Source organism: Ostrinia nubilalis, chromosome 12 (assembly GCF_963855985.1).
Source record: "Ostrinia nubilalis chromosome 12, ilOstNubi1.1, whole genome shotgun sequence".
NCBI classification, from domain to species: Eukaryota; Metazoa; Arthropoda; class Insecta; order Lepidoptera; family Crambidae; genus Ostrinia; species Ostrinia nubilalis.
In genome coordinates, this window is record NC_087099.1 from 14353437 (window position 1) to 14371272 (window position 17836).

The window sequence follows — 17836 nt, forward strand, 5'->3', positions numbered from 1 at the left end:
AAAAACCCTGACATAGAGGCGCGTCAATTGCATTTGATAGTGCAACACTGAGTACAGTCGTACCTGTGTTAAATTAATAGGCTAACTTTATGTATCAGGATTCAGGATTACGGGCTAATTTGATATTTTCATAAATTAACGAAAAAATATTATTATAGGTAACCTGATTTAAATAAATTAAATGAAACCATCAATCGAGCTAGTAGAATTTATTTTATTATTCATCAATAATCAAATTCAGAACTTGAATATTCAACTGCAATGTCTGCTCATGAACGCTTCAAACTCGGTACTTCTTTCCCAATCCCATAAAATTCAACACTTAGAAAGTGACAAAAATTTTTTAAATAGGTAGTTGAAACAAACCACAGCTAATTTTCATAGTGGACTGTAATATACGATAAACATGTCAGTCAATTTGACAACCTTTGTCGGAAACATTAATTCAATGAAAATATTGTCCGAACCCTTAGTAATTCTCTTCGACAAATACTTTAACACATTGTGAACCACTTTTCTTTCAAGACTATAAAAATATTTTAGCAATTTAATTCATAAAACCAATTGCGCACATTTAAAATAATGTTTGTTTACACTTTGACAGCAATTGACTGACATGCAAGGTGACATGTCAATGAAGTTTTCAGTTACTGTTGCCATTAAAAGAAATTAGTACCATTAGTTTTCCGCAACATGGCGAGGGTTTTTATGTTCCTGGTCAGGCTATACCTCGTTTTGAAGATTTTTCTAAACGACAAAATTCAATGTGGTAAAAAACGTTGGAAGTAAAATGAAACACAAAAGATTTTTCTTCATCTATACTTATAATAAATCTGTAGAGAGGTCAATTCTGTACATGAAATATATTTTCAAAATAACTATCAGGGGGTGATTAGTGATCGATACTGATGCCAAAAATGCAATCAGTAAAATTTTTGTCTGTCTGTCTGTCTGTCTGTCCGTCTGTCTGTCTGTCTGTCTGTCTGTATGTTCCTTATAGAAACAAAAACTACTTGACGGATTTTAACGAAACTTGGTACAATTATTCTTCATACTCCTGGGCAGGTTATAGTATACTTAGGAATTCCCACGGGAACGGGAATTAGCGGGAAAATCCTTTTGTATGAAAAATCTAAACCGCTTAAGTTAGACGCTTGAAATTTGGCATGCAGGTACCTTAGTAAACGTAAAGCTTAGTTACAACAGGATATTGCAAAATTCCCACGGGAACGGGAGTTAGCGGGAAAAAACATTTGTATGAAAAAATCTAAACCGCGTAAGATAGATGAAGGGGGTAAAACGGGATCCACGCTTACGAAGTCGCGGGCGGCCGCTAGTAATTAATATTATAAGTGCAATGAATAGTATTGTGCTTTAAGACAAGCCCTATAAAATAATCAAAACAAATCAAAAGGTTTGAATAAAATTGTTCTTCCGCCGTCATTTATAAAAAAGGTAATGGCAAAATTATAGAACTTCCTTAGGCAGATGCCTCTACTCTGTCTATTTGAAAAAGTCTGGCACTAGGGGTTTCTCGGGGGCCCGATACAAATCCAAAAACATCTTTATTTTTCTTTTTAAATAAATTAATTCTTACAAATCGTCAAATCTCATTATTTTTTTCACCCTACCAGCGATTCAATACAAAAACTTGTCTGGTGTATGAATACACGAATCTGTGTGTGTCATAATGTTATGAGTAAGTACGGTTCCTTGGGATCGGTATGAGTGCACCACATACATTACTCTTAATAGTACATCGCAGGATATGTATTAAAAACAATCCTACTTTATACTTCTTCTACTGCTACTTTATTCTAATTAATTATTTGTTACTTGTGCTTACAATTCTCAATCCGTAAATAATTTCTTCCTTCTACCGTGTTCCTACTACTGTCCTCGTAAAATCATCGTAACCGATTGTTGTAATCGGATCACATGAACATCACTCGACCATGTATGTCCATTTGGACATATCGGAATGGCACGCTTTGACGAGCAACTTGCTGCATCTACTCTAATCCATATCTGTGGCGGAAATCATTCACTCCGACTAATATATACCTAGTTATCTGTGCATTCACACGTTCGATCACAAAGTTTTGTTTTGTTTAAAAGGTGATTTATTTATAAATCGTTATTAAATAAATCATCATAATAATTAAATAAGAGCTGACGTGGTTATTAAATAGTGATTCAACCATAACAAAATATAATCTAATCTTTCTACAATATTTCTACATATAAATACAAAGTTCTTTCGGTCGTGTCGTGAGTTGGTTTAAGTCATTCGGTCAGTCAAGTCAGTCAGTAGTACACTCACTCAGTAATTTTTTTAATTCAATCAGTCTTTTTGTAATTTCTGCCATTGATCGACGGTACAAGTTTTGCTTTGTTTTTTAGTTATAAGGACTTGATCTACTTCATAGTGTCAGCAAGCAATTCAAGAGTCTATCCAACGTTGTAAAGTGACTTTGTTTGCCATCTAACTACGACTTTGAACATTTACAACTTCTTAAAAGGTACGTAGGTATTTGTCATTTTAAGCGGATTAATATCAACTTGTATCATTATCGATAATCGTAGATTAGGAAAGGCACTCAAAGTGACCCTTTAACGTTAAGATATCGTTGTATTCGCTTTAGTTCCTTTGTTTTTTTGTGACGCCTTTCAACTTTTTCACTTTAGCCGTTTTCAGTTGTTTTCTTTGAAGTAACTTTCATACAGTGATGCAATCATGCCTTACTAATTGACTTAAATTGTTTGCGTTTAAAATATCACTGAGTGATAGGTACATAATTCCTTTAAATATTATTGCGGATAGAGAAATAATTTTAAAATCTAAAAATAAGTATCTTCATTACTTTTTACAACTGTGGGTAATTAAAAAAAAATTGTAAAGCTTAATTTAACTTTTTAAAACCTTGCAATTGTATGTATAAGAAAATATGATATTATTACGGAACCAAACTTACATGGAGAGTGTGGAGGTATGTCTACATAAAACTTTCAGTTTAAATGAAATGACTTACTTGACTTATGGTCCTATGTCCCCTAGATGGGGCAGAGGGCGTCCACAACAGTCCTCCATCTCGTTCGGTCTTGAGCTTCTCGCTTGATCTCGCTCCAGGTTTTGCCGATCTTCTTCGCCTCGTCCGCTACAGTGCGCCGCCAAGTTTGCCTGGGTCGACCACGTTTGCGTTTTCCTTGGGGATTCCAATCCAGAGCCTGCTTAGGGATGTGATCGGTGTCCCTTCGGAGAGTGTGGCCAATCCAGTTCCACTTGCGGCGCTTGATCTGCTGGTCGATCGGAATTTCGTGGCAGCGTTCCAATAGCTCGACGTTGGAGATTTTCTCGGGCCAGTATATGCCGAGAATTCGGCGAAGGCAGCGGTTGATGAAGACCTGCAGCTGGTGCGAGATAACCTTGGTGACCTTCCACGTTTCACACCCATAGAGCAGAACGGATTTAACGTTGGACCCGAATATTTTGATCTTGACCCTTCGGGTCAATTTCCGTGACTGCCATATGGGGCGAAGTTGTGCGAAGGTAGCTCTGGCCTTGGCAATGCGCGAAGTGATGTCCTCTTCGGTACCTCCAGTTTCTGACACGACGCTCCCGAGGTAGGTGAAATTGTGGACTCGTGCCACATCCTCTGCACCAATCCGTAATGGCGTGCAATTTCTCACACCAGATCGCATCTCTTGGGTCTTCCGGCAGTTAATTTTGAGCCCTGTGATACCCGCTTCTCGATGTAGGTCATCAAGTTTGGACTGCATATCGTGATGCGTGTGGCTCAGCAAACAGAGGTCATCGGCATAATCTAAGTCTTCTAAGACTCCGATTATACCCCACTCTATTCCACGCCGTTGGTCTTGATATGCGCGATTCATGACTCCATCCAAGACAACCATAAAGAGAAGGGGCGAAAGCAGGCAGCCTTGCCGGACGCCCGCATGCACCTCGATGTCTTCGGAGATGAGGCCGTCGTGAGTCACCGTACAAGAATATTTCCTGTAGATGGCCTTCAGTAGGTCGATGATTTTCGGCGGGACACCAATGTCAGCGAGTCGCGACCATATAATTGCCCACTTCAGCGTATCAAAGGCTTTTTCAAAGTCTACAAAGGTTAGGTAGACTTCCCTTTGCCATTCTGATGCCTGCTCCAAAATGATACGCAAAGTATTGATCTGGTCGGTGCACGAGCGGTTCGGGCGGAAGCCAGCCTGTTCCCTCCGCAAAAGAGGTTCAACGGCCCCCGATAACCTATCCAAGATAATCTTGCAGAAAACCTTTGACGGTATCGAGAGCAAAGTGATACCTCTCCAATTGCTACACTGGCTTAGATCCCCTTTCTTTGGCACAGTAATTAAATGCCCCTTATTCCAGTCGTCTGGGAGTTCCTCTTCCATCCAGATGTTTTCGAAAATGAAATGCTACTAACTAAAACAAAATTAAAGTTCAGATTTCTGTAGTCTGAGCCATTCTTAAACTTGTTTTAGTAATATAAGCAGAATAACAAACAAAATATGTTTTGTTCAGATGGCCACCGAAGTGAGTTGTCCGCCAAGCTTGCCGCAGCTGCAGTCGGTGCAGAAGGCAATGGCCCTGCCCTCTGTCGGGGCAGCCGTTGGACAAGTGGGAGCTTTCTACACTAAAGTTAAAGGTAACAACTTATTTTCTATGATTTACACTAAAATCATAACTTTTCATTTAGTGTTGTATACTAACAATTTGGAGTACCTAATGAAGACAAAAATGTTTTAAAAAGTCTAAAATAATAAATTAATAGTTTCCACCTGTCTTGCCCATTTAAATAAACAATACCTTTATTAAAACACATTTAAAATAACAAGACAATACAATGGTTACATTTAAAAGAAAGAAATGCATGTTAGTCATCTAAGGAGTCACCATCGACATTCCTTTGTTAATGTTTTTCAATGCTATCAAGTCAAATACTGTTGATGAAAATACTGTTCAATAATGAGTACCTTTATGATTGCCGGTATTCTCACTTAATAGGCTAGATGACAAAATTTCAATTATTTGTCCGTCAGACAGATAATTAGAAAATATTAGACTCATATTTTTTATTTTCTTTCATAATTAAATAATAACAGTGCTACATCGAGTTGAAATGGTGCGATGCGTCACGGTTGAGTAGAATTTTTACTCAAAAGTGACGTCACGCGACATTTCAACTCAATATAATACTGTAATTATTCGATTATGGAAAAAAATAAAAAATATGAGTCTAATATTTTCTAATTATCTGTCTGACGGACTAAATAGAATTTCGATTTCATTACCCAGTCATCATCCCTATTGATCGGTCCTTAGGAGCACATTCCCTCCTCGAGTGGGCGCTATCAACAGCAGAAGCCAGCGTCACCCTAGCAGCCACGACTGCAGCACCATACGTGGCCGCGCCCCTCGCCGCCGGCGACGCCAAGCTGGCTGGCTATATCGGTGAGCTGGAGCGCCGCGTGCCGCTAGTCACAGAACAGCCCAAGATCATCGTCGAGACCACCAAGCAAGCTGTCCTCTCGAGAATCTCACCGCATGTTAATAAGGTAAATCTATTACGTTGCATTACATCAGTGCTTATAACACCGTCATCATAATTTAATGCCTTTAAAACACACAATTTATCTTCACCATCAATTCACAATATTAATGGCTCATTAATAAATTATTAGTTATTCAAGAACTTATACTCAGTTTGTGTGCAGTAAAAGAAGATACTAAAAGAAGGTTCTACAACATTCCTATAATAAGTATGATGTCTACAAGATATTTTAAAATTAGTAAAAGTTGCGATCAATTAAAGATTTGCCAAGTAAGGCCGCTTGTAAACATCCGTCTTTTTGACCGGACAACGGCCCGATTTTTTCACCGGATTTAGCGGTGGCGTATGGTTTATAATGAACGTGTGCACATGCATCGGACATAGGTCCGGCGAGAAAATTGACAGCAAACAAAGGATATCCGTTTTTTGACGGTCCGTCGTCCGGTGAAAAAACGGATGTCTACAAACGGCCTAAGTAGTATCAAAAAATTTAAAAAATACTTATCAAATTTTGTTAGCATTTAATCCAAACAAAGGTGAAACTTCAAAATATCTTATCAACACAACCTGAAACCGGATACACACTATTTTAAATTCAGATAACAGTAGATAATTTAAATATTACCACAGAAAACACTGGTTTGAGTGCAAAAAGTAAAAACATATTCACATCCATAATGAAATATTTTCTCTCTGCCTACTTATCTCATTATTCATTTGTTAGCTGGCCCTTAGCTAAATTATTTCCTATGATTAGGGCCCGCGGCGCTCGAGCCTAACATTACTTGACGCAGTTGAAGGAAATGCCTATAACTAGCAGCTGCAGTGCCATCAGACCAGTTTAGAAAATAAACAGGATGGAGATATCCATTAACAATTACAAACTTCCAATAGGTTTAATTATTAAGTAAATACTTTTTAGGGTTCCATACAAGTTACAAAATAATAGGGAGTCAGTATTGGCACTGATTGACCATATAAAAAAAAAATATTCTTATGCAATTCTGCAATATCATCAGCAATCTACACACGATCGCTGAAGAATAAAGAAACAATGAATTGTATCCTAAAAAAATAGCTTTTTGTGTTCCGCCAAGGTTGATATATCTCAGTACATTTCCAAACAAGAGTCATGCATGATATATCGCCGGATTGCATGGACATCAAAGGTCAGCCCTTTCAGCGGCAAGTGCGTGAACCGGATGTTTGTTATCACTCGCCCACAGTCACGGTGCGTGCGCGCAGGAAACGCCGGGTGTCGCGCAGGCGCGCGGTCCACGGTCCAATGTTTCAAAACATACGGTTGAGTTTACCGTTTTCTTATAACACAAACGCCCTGTGAGCTAAATAGATACCATATGTGCCAGAAAAACAACACACTAATTATCATGGTCTCAAAATAGTAATAATTACGTAACTAGTGTTATGAGGTGTCGACCAGACATTTTTCGTTGCAAACTAAAATATTGTTCGAATGTAACTTAAATATCAATCATATTGCAAAACAGCAAAACTTTCCTGGCAAATTACGAAAATATCATTTATGTGGTAAAAACGAAAATGTAGTCATATGAATTGAATTAGCAACAAATATAACCATGACATCACCCAAACTTGGAACTGTGGTCACGCACGAGAAATACAACAAATGCAATGTGCATATTTTTGTTTAATATGCATCTGGCAATCTGCCACAGCGGCGCTTATTTTAGGTCAAAGATTTTGTCGTTTGTAAACATTACTTTCTGACTTTTTTACGATGGAAATAAGGAATCATCAGGAGAAAATATCCCTGAAATAATAGCTTGGGTAACTAAAAGAAAGCTACTGTACCTATCAGACTTGCTTTTGATAAGCATATTCTTAAATTACGTGCAGTACCTAAGCACAAAATTACCGCCATGTGTGTAGAATGTCATGAAAATAAATAGCATTACAAATTGAAATGGGAACAAAATTAATTATCTACATATTATTATGCAGCTGAAGTAAAACCAATCTACTTAAACAAAAATAACTTTTAAATTACCGGAATCTGTAATTTGGTGATTTTATTGTAATTCGCCTTATTCTACTTGTGTTTTATTAAAACTATTAGTAATCTAAGCACAGTTTTAGTTTACACAATGAAAATGTGGATAAGTTCCCACTCGGCATTAAAATTACGGTTAACCTTTTGAACGCCATTGACAACTATAGTTGCAAAACGGTCCCGTAACTAAGACGCCATTGGCAACTAAAGTTGTCTAAATTTTGCTGCTTTTTCAACAATATTTTTGTTTTTTACAGGACGCCCTAGAGACTGTTAATTGCGTTTTAAACATTCTTAATAATGTTAAAATACATTATAAATTAAAATTTGTGTAATAAATTTAGTCAGTAAATGTGAAAAACGAGTTTAAAGTTAGTATTGAATTCTTACGATTTTGTCACTTGTTACGGCGCCAATGACCACTTTAGATGTCAGCTAGTGATGGGGTAATATCGTATATTTTTACCTAAGGAATGTGCTCATTTAGATAATCATATTGTAATAATCAAATAAAAACACTTAGTAATTCAGTATTATTATTTAATATTTGAAATCAACTGAATGTCACTTTCACATAATGTTGACGAAAATTTAATATTTCAGCACTTTTTTCAGTATTCTGGCGACGGGCAACTTGAATCTATACTGCGTTCTCCTCTAACTTTACGAATGAAGTCAATTATTTTTACGTAAACTAAGGAGCGATCCTCTGGTGGTACCTTCTCCATTTCAAACGCTATTAAAGCAGCAAAGCTTTCGTTCCGCGGATCACGAGGATGTGAATTGAAAAAGTGTGCATCGTCAACATTTATCATAACGGCACGGATGTCGTCCTCACTGACTTTAATATATTGAACATAGCTGCTATCTGTTTGTGAAGCTTTGTCTTCGCTGGTTTTTAGTTTTCGTTTTCTGGGATACAAAATTGATGGGGAACTTTGGCGTTCCTCCTGACTGGCTTCAATAATATCAGAATTTTTATCTTGTAACATAACGATTACACTTGGTATCTTGAACCACAAGACGTTAAAACCACGAAACTATTTTCTTGTAATGATGTGCGTAACTAATTTATTAAAACTGACCGCCTTGAACCACTGCCTGAACTCAATAAACGTTAATACTACGAGTATTATCGATAAGTAGGTATACCCTTCTAGACGTTTCTAGATTTTTTTAAATCATGGTCATCCCTACGCCATGGGCAACTATAGTCGCCCGCTTATGACGTCATAAGCGAAGCTAATAAACAGATAGTGATGTGAATATTATGTCGGTAAGTCAATATTTTCTTTTTTCACTACTACCTTCCAATACAAAGTAGAAGTCTCTGAATGACGTTTACCAGTAGTTCCCGAGATTAGCGCGTTCAAGTAAACAAACAAACAAACTCTTCAGCTTTATAATATTAGTATAGAGTATAGATATTAGTATCCTACTAATATTTCCTACTAATATTATAAAGGCGAAAGTTTGTGTGAATGTATAGATGTATGTTTGTTACTCTTTCACGCAAAAAGTACTGAACGGATATGACTGATATGGATGATACTACAGTATCATTGTTTATAGAGTAACTAGCTTTTGCCCGCGGCTTCACCCGCCGTGAAATTTCGTTTGCCACAGATCGTCATAAATTATAGTCTATAATATGTTATTCTGGGTTATAAACAACTAGCTTTCCGCCCGCGGCTTCGCGCGCGTTGACTACATTATCTACATATTTTACGGAATCCTATTTTTTTCCAAAATAAAATTTAGCCTATTTACTCGTGGATAATGTAGCTTTCGAATGGTAAAAGAATTTTTAAAAACGGTCCAGTAGTTTTTGAGCCTATTCATTACAACCAAACAAACTAAGTTTTCCTCTTTATAATATTAGTGTAGATAATACTGTAAAGTATCATCAAAATCCGTTTAGTAGTTTTTGCGTGAAAGAGTAACAAACATCCAGACATCCAAACTTTATAGAGTAACATAAAGGCTATAATGACGATCTGCGGGTGTTACTAATTTCACGCGGGCGAAGCCGCGGACAAAAGCTAGTAGATTATAATATTAATTATAGATAGATTCATCGATATAATAATTATGTATTTTTCCAACTCTATTTTTTTATAAAAACACTTATTTGGGGACGCCGTAGACAACTATAGTTGCCAAATAGTGTTGTGAACTTTACCTTGTAATGACATGAAAATTTAGAAGGTTTTTATTTTTTTCTTATTGTATTTTATAGATTAGAAATAAAATCTGTTCGAAACTGTTATGAAATTGTGTTTTATTGCAGTTCAGTTCGTAGTTATTACTGTTAATCACCCCAAATTCCAAAAAATACCTAAACAATACTTGTGGATGTCCCATCACTAGAGAAAATCACTATCACAGGAAATTTTACTAAGCTTGGCGTCGGGCGTGAAGTGACGTAAAAAGGGGCTGGCGTGCAAAAGGTTAAATAGGAAAGTTGTCCATGTAATCAATATCTACGAGATGGATTAACCAGCATTATGCAAAACACACCTCTGCTGACATACTTATCAAATTACATATGCGTTTTAATTGTAGACCTTGATGTGGTTATATTCGTACAGACGACAGCACATAAACGTATACACTGTGTAATACTGTGGCATCTATGTAGCTGTAATAAGAGTAATTTTGCAGCAAAAATGTATAGTCTGGTGTGCTGTTGACTGTACCATAGGCTGGTCAGAGAATAATCATACCTACATAATGTTCAAGTAAATGCGTAACATGTTGGAACCTGGTGCCTAATTATAGCCTAGCGATCATTTATAAATAATGCAGCTGCGTTTAACACACGAGTGCATGAGTGGAATGCCCGTACGAGTGGCGATTTCGACATCATGTATAATTGATGCAGTACTATGCAGGCCATGGTGAACGTCAGAATGGCGGGTGTATGGTCACAGAAATGAATAATATAAATATGAATTTTTAATACCTGAGGTGTACCTTTATGTACCTTTAGTTATTAATTTTGTACTTCCCTAATACGGGAACAATTTAAATTACAAAATGAGCCGCCAACCTGATATCAGGTTGGCGGGTGTATGCTGAAATTGGACGAAACAGGTAAGTTATGGTTTTCTTATATTTACCATTATTTAGTACCTCAAATGTACCTCACAAATATATTATGATAAACCAAATGCGACGAATAATTAACGAGAAAATTGATACGAAAAATTTGATGTCCACCATTTTTTTGATGGCCACCATTTCTTTTAACAAGTTAGAAAGTTGACACTGACACAGATAATACATACCATACAGATATTTTTTAAGTCTGTTTTTTATGGCATGCACACTTGTGCATTTGCCAATGCCAATACTTTCCTAAAATCTAAAAGTATTCATAGTAGCGCCCTGCTGTAAATGTCATAAGGTTGTCCAACGTGGCAATAATAGGGATGTTGACTGGGTAATGAAATCGAAATTCTATTCAGTCCGTCAGACAGATAATAAAAATATTTTAAAGACATTTTTTTTTCATAATCTAATAATTACAGTATTGTATTGAGTTGAAATGTCGCGTGACGTCACTTTTGAGTAAAAAATCTACTCAAGCGTGACGTAACGCGCCAATTCAACTCGATGTAGGACTGTTATTATTTAATTATGAAAGAAAATAAAAAATATGAGTTTAATATTTTCTAATATCTGTCTGACGGACAAATAATTGAAAATTTGTCATTTAGCCTTTAAAAGTATTGATTTATAGTAGTGCCAAGTGCTCTCCTGTATAGGTCTACCAGAATCTCATGGCAAACAAAAATATTGGAAAAGTGTGGCTTTCATAAGGAAATTGTCTATGGCTTTATTGTCACCTGTCAAAACCACAGATCACTATATATGTAGCAAGGTCAAAACAAATTACGAGATTTGTCAACCACTGCAGAAATTTTGTGAATCTTCATGATTATTTGTTATTTTTATGAAAATACAAAAAAAAAACTCAAGCGAGTTATATTGTTTTCAATGTGTATTGTAAAATATGGCGTAATTTAAACTCAATCTTTGATTTTAAAGCACGTCGTTGAGTTGACAGGTAAGTCGGACTGAAATGTTAAGATTACAGTCATTTAGTTTATTACCCGACTGCGTCAGAAAGAGGGTTATGTTTATTTTTAAGTATTTTTCTTTCTTAATAGCTGCTTTATTGAGGTTTACCTACAGGTGAATCTCACAAATTGGTGCAAAGGAATGGTGAAAATGTTGTAACCATGTAAAGAAACTTGATAAGATTTCATCAAGCAAAATCATTATTAATCATCAAGCAAGATTGAATAATAAAATTGAAATGCTGGAAGAGCAATTTATAATAAATACCTCTTTCTCTTGATTATCTGTTGAAGAATAAGAAATAATAAATAAATAATATCCTTGGACATTTTAGACTGCGCTTCTAGTCCCAAACTAAGCAAAGCTTGTACTATAGGTACTAGACAACGGATATAAACATATTAAATGCTTTTCTTTTTAAATCATACATATACATAGAAAACACCCAGTCCAATACAAACAAAATATATGTTCATGCATACAATTTGTTTGTAATGTGCGATAATCGAACCCGCAACCTACGGAATAGTAGTCCGTTTCGAAACACTACACCAAGCGGCCGACTAAAACGCAAGTGGAGTTCTTAGAATCGTTTTCTAGTATTTTTTTATCCACAACGAGGAAGCTCTGAATGAAGTAATACGTTATAAGTTGGATACATAATAAAATTAATTTTCTTTGTTTTTTTTTTCGTCTTATTTCTTCTTATTATTTTTTTTTTCATCTTCTCATATTTTATTTCTTTTTATCCTTTTTTTGTCTTATTATTCATTCATTTATTCTGTCTGTATTTCATCTTGTTTTTACTATTTTTATTCTTCTTATCTTTCTTCTTATCATAAAGATATTATATCAAGAAGAAGAAACAAGAAAAAATAAAAGAAAATGAAGAAAAAAGAAAATAATAATATACAGAAGATAAAAGAAGAAGAAATAAGACAAAAAAAACAAGAAATGAAGACAGAAGAAGATAATAATAATAATGAGAAGAACCATGGGAAAAAGAATAAGAATAGAAGACGAAGGAGAAAAGACAATAAAATTAGAAGAAGAAGACGAATACGATGTCACGAATAATAGTTCCAATAGTCTAAATGACAAAATTTCAATTATTTGTCCGCCAGACAGATATTAGAAATATTAAACTCATATTTTTTATTTTCTTTCATAATTAAATAATAACAGTCCTTCATCGAGTTTAAATGGCGCGTTACGCCACGCTTGAGTAGATTTTTTACTCAAAAGTGACGTCACGCGACATTTCAACTCAATACAATACTCTAATTATTAGATTATGAAAAAAAAATGTCTTTAAAATATTTTTATTATCTGTCTGACGGACTGAATAGAATTTCGATTTCATTACCCAGTCAACATCCCTATTATTGCCACGTTGGACAACCTTATGACATTTACAGCAGGGCGCTACTATGAATACTTTTAGATTTTAGGAAAGTATTGGCATTGGCAAATGCACAAGTGTGCATGCCATAAAAAACAGACTTAAAAAATATCTGTATGGTATGTATTATCTGTGTCAGTGTCAACTTTCTAACTTGTTAAAAGAAATGGTGGCCATCAAAAAAATGGTGGACATCAAATTTTTCGTATCAATTTTCTCGTTAATTATTCGTCGCATTTGGTTTATCATAATATATTTGTGAGGTACATTTGAGGTACTAAATAATGGTAAATATAAGAAAACCATAACTTACCTGTTTCGTCCAATTTCAGCATACACCCGCCAACCTGATATCAGGTTGGCGGCTCATTTTGTAATTTAAATTGTTCCCGTATTAGGGAAGTACAAAATTAATAACTAAAGGTACATAAAGGTACACCTCAGGTATTAAAAATTCATATTTATATTATTCATTTCTGTGACCATACACCCGCCATTCTGACGTTCACAGGCCATGCACAATTAATTTGGCTTAATTTCAAACACTACTGCATTTCCTTAATACGTGTTTCTTTCTTTTTTACGGTTTGCAAAGCGGGAAGTCACATAAACGTAACAAGCAAGATATTTTGCCACAAAATATAATATTTTTCTATTTTAAAAACTAAAACTGTTTGCTGGACGTAAATTATTTATAAGAGCCTTGAATGTTATGTTTTCGGAAAGAGCTAGAAAATCTCGTGTAAAATAGGTACATAATTTAATCAATGTTATTAAAAATACCAAAATAATACCGAGGAATGATATCACCACATCGATATCATTATCTTTCGGTCCGGTTCATATGCAGCGTGCTGATACGAGCATACAGGATCCGTCATCAATGACGATAAGATTGTGGGTGCTACGTACCGATGTTGGATATTGAACCGGAATGGGAAAAAGCCTTGGCTACCGAAGTTATTTATTATCCTATAGTTGTAGACACGACGCGATAATGACGATACAAAAGATGAGTCAAATGACTTGACTGAATCTACCAATATGTATTTATATGCATGTAATAATAATAATGACCTCCGCAAAACCAGCTCGACTTCTGAAATAATAATTAATATTTGTTTCCTTTTAGCCTGAGTGACAGTGAATGGAAATAATATAATTAAACACGTTTATCTAATTATAAATTCGACTCGTATGACATTGACTCCAACAATGTAGGTATATTAACTTCTTGTAGAATTTAAAATCGGACAAAAATTTGAATAATTTAAAGGAGTAATCGTCGTCAGCGTCTAGATCAATGATATACAGAGCTTTGCCCCATAGCAGTTCTCCAAAACGTATCTACTGGAAGAAAAATACTGGTTTTGGAAAGTCTGGGAAGATGTTCTCTTGGGGCTCTCTATGTTTGTTTGTGTACAAGATTAAAAAGGTACAAAGGGATCATTCTCACCTCTTGCTCCCACGGTCACATCCCTGCAATTCTTCTGTGTCCAGGATCTACATAGCTTCTTTCTACTCTCAGGTGTGCGTGGCGCGCGCAGCGGCTGAGCAGCGCGTGCACTCGCTGAAGGAGCTATCGTGGGCGAAGGCCAACGCGCTGCTGTCCACCGCTGCGGGCCAGAAGGCCGTGCTCGGGCTGGACTCCGGCGCCAGCCTCGCCATGCGTCTGCTGGACCAGTACCTGCCGCCCGTCGGGCCGCAGCCCGAGCCGACAGGTAAGACGCTACTCGGGGGCGAAGGCCTACGCGCTGCTGTCCACCGCCGCGGGCCAGAAGGCGGTGCTCGGGCTGGACTCCGGCGCCAGCCTCGCCATGCGCCTGCTGGACCAGTACCTGCCGCCCGTCGGGCCGCAGCCCGAGCCGACAGGTAAGACGCTAGACGGGGGCGAAGGCCTACGCGCTGCTGTCCACCGCAGGCGCGGATCCAGCCCTCAAAAAAGGCTGTGGGCACAGCCACCAAAAATTAGCAAAGTGGGAGTTGGATTGGAGTACGAACTCACGCTCAATCACGCTCGATTTTTTAAAGGCTCATCATCAGGCAGCCGTTTTTAATCATCAGCCTATCGATTTTATCAATAGATCATAATTAAAACAAGCAAATTAGGGTGGATCCGCGCCTGGTCCACCGCCGCCGGTTAGAAGACCATACATATGAAGCTATGCTTCTGGATCTTACATTGTCCGACACCATGAGACTCATTGGTAGTTTCCTCGGCTTAACTGCTCTTTTATGGGAGGTGTTTCGTAGTTCGCAATCAGATTTCAAACTACCTCTCTAGAAATAATAATAGCAAAAGTATTTACTGAGGTAAATGTACTTATCAATAAATGTAATCGATAAAGTCGTAGTTAGGATGTGCTAAATGTTTGCGTGATGCGCACGAGTATTTGTATCTGAGTCATGGATATTTTCAAGCAATTATCCTCTCGTTGCTAGGCTAAAAAAAAAAGCTTAGTAACCAATTACAGAATTATTAATCAAAATATCTAGCTTTTAATTTTATATGGTATTGTATAAATGAAATAGAAATCATTTCTACATCTAATGAGATACCCTATTGCTGTTTGGCTTGACCTGTGTGCATATCAAACGCGCTTTACGACTCAGCGCGATCCTGTATTATGTGCATGTGATATCAAAAGATTAAACGGCTATAAAAGCGTTTATACAAATAGATTTCACAAGATTAGCTCGACATTGTTGAATCAAATGTCGTTGCAACGCTGCAAATATGAGCGAGATAACGAACGAACATGCCGTTTTGATTCAAATAAATCCATACAATATAGCTTTCTGGCCGATCAACTCCTAGTAGGTAGCTAGTTTTTTAAGTATCTAAACTGATATTCTTAGGTTGTGTTGCTCCATCTCACTTTAACTTTAACAAACGTCAAAAGTTTATTATATTCTGTACAAAAAACCTCGGTTAAAGTAAGATGGTGCAACTCAGCCTTAGCCACCTTTAGTAGTTAGATAACTAGCTGAAACTTTACAAAGTTGGACTTAAAACAATGACTTGACTGAAGATTATTTTAGATTGTTTCATTGACCATCGTTTTGTTCCATAGGCGAGGTGACCGCGGCGTCTGAAGACCCTACCCTACACACTGTTCAGACTGTGGGACGCCTGAGCGCGGTGGCGGCTCGCCGCGTGTGGGCCAACCTCGCCTACAAAGTCACGGAGCTCAGGTCTTCAGGTCAGTATCTAAGTCAGGGGTACCCGAACTTTTTTGAGACGTGCCCCCTTTCGACCATAAAAAAAATCCGTGCTCCCCATCCTCCAGTCCAGAGAATTTATTGGTCGTATCAAGCAGTCTGGAATGTATTCTCTCAGCGGTCGCAGGATTTTAATACTTACTCCACAGATGGCCCGCGCCCCCCTTTAAAGGTCTTATCGACTCCCACGGGGGGCGCGCCCCCCACTATAGGAACCCCTGATCTAAGTGATCATCACTTTTTTCCTTTTCTTCAACAAAAAACCGCCTTTGCTGGACCATCGGACATACGATAAGGATTTCAACAACTAGTCCTGCGCTTCCCGCAATCTTACCTACCAGTGTACCTACCATGAGTTTACGTTAGGTGTGCTCGCTAGCGAGTACGTCAAAAATCTATGAAGATTTTGTTTCTTGAAAGTAGCCGCTAGGGGCGCTGCACAATATGTCATACAATTAATGTCATTTTTTTACGCAGTCGCTAGCGAGCACACCTAACGTACTCATGGTAAGCACACAGGTCTTTAGACCACTGAGTGAGAGGCTTGACTGCAATGACTTCTTACGGCGCGTGGTCTTCACCCAAGAACGTGTCTATCCCAACGGTCAGGCTCTAGTGCGAAACGCAACAATGAGGCGATCAGTAATCCCCTTGCTACAATTTCTATCTTCAATGGGCAAAAAATAATAGGGATGTTTCCTGGGTAAAAAAGCAAGAGTTTTAAATAGTCCGTCAGTTAGCTTATCAAAAACTACTCGACACGTATTTTTCACTTTTTAAAACTAATGAAAATGTAAAGAGATAAAGCGTGCCAAAGTTCTAAAGAAAAGGCTCGTGACGTCAGCGAGTGCGTAAAAGTGCAGCACTTTGTGACGTCGCGCGGAACTTCAACGCACTATAACTTTGTAATTGTTTGATTGACAATTAAAAATATATGTGTCCAATATCTTTTTAATATTAAAATTGATGGACTAAAAACATTTTTTTAAGAAACTAGCCTATTGTAGCTTTTATATTGACAGGTATTGAGCTGGACGTGCGTCGCTACGTGACGGCTCTGATGGCGGCGCTGCACCTGGCCAAGGTCACGAGCGAGCAGCAGGAGCCCCCTGTCCCAACCCCTGCCCCCGCGGAGCCCGCCCCGCCTGCCCCCTCCCCCGCGCATAACGCCAGCCCCTCAGCCCCCTCCACCACCACCATCGTCAAAACCACCCCCGAGGGAAAGTCTGACATATCAGAAAACTAACACTGTACTGGCTGGCACTAGGCCCACTTTTATATCTTATATCACCTATATTATTATGTTCTATATCTAAGCGCACTTCGGCCACACTGAAGATATACCGGCTGTATCTACTCTGTTATGGCTTTAGCATTTAAGATTGTATTCTGATTCAAATGTATCGAAGACTGTGAAACGAGTCTTATATTTTGATGAATTTATAAACGTTGTACGCGATATTGTGGATTTATTATTTATTAAGCTTTTTGGAAATATATTTAATGATGAACTGAAACGAC

The 17836-nt window shown here is 37.4% G+C and overlaps 1 protein-coding gene and 1 long non-coding RNA gene across 3 annotated transcripts; both read left to right on the plus strand.

Annotated features, from left to right (window-relative positions):
- Positions 1–2561: 2561 nt before the first annotated feature.
- On the plus strand, positions 2562–17832 carry LOC135077008 (lipid storage droplets surface-binding protein 2). Of its 2 annotated transcripts, XM_063971599.1 has the most exons (6): positions 2563–2990; positions 4544–4667; positions 5345–5577; positions 14622–14814; positions 16168–16296; positions 17338–17832. In XM_063971599.1, exons 1-6 carry the CDS (start codon positions 2949–2951, stop codon positions 17559–17561), a joined length of 945 nt encoding a protein of 314 aa, XP_063827669.1. In that variant the 5' UTR covers positions 2563–2948; the 3' UTR covers positions 17562–17832. The 2 variants fall into 2 exon arrangements, with proteins under 2 accessions (XP_063827668.1, XP_063827669.1); XM_063971598.1 differs by lacking the exon at positions 17338–17832 and having other exon boundaries at positions 2562–2990; positions 14622–14965; positions 16168–16276.
- Positions 5795–14615, plus strand: LOC135077011 (uncharacterized). Its single transcript, XR_010258366.1, has 3 exons — positions 5795–7740; positions 10056–10499; positions 13605–14615. It is a non-coding gene; the product is annotated as an uncharacterized LOC135077011 (long non-coding RNA).
- Positions 17833–17836: the final 4 nt, after the last annotated feature.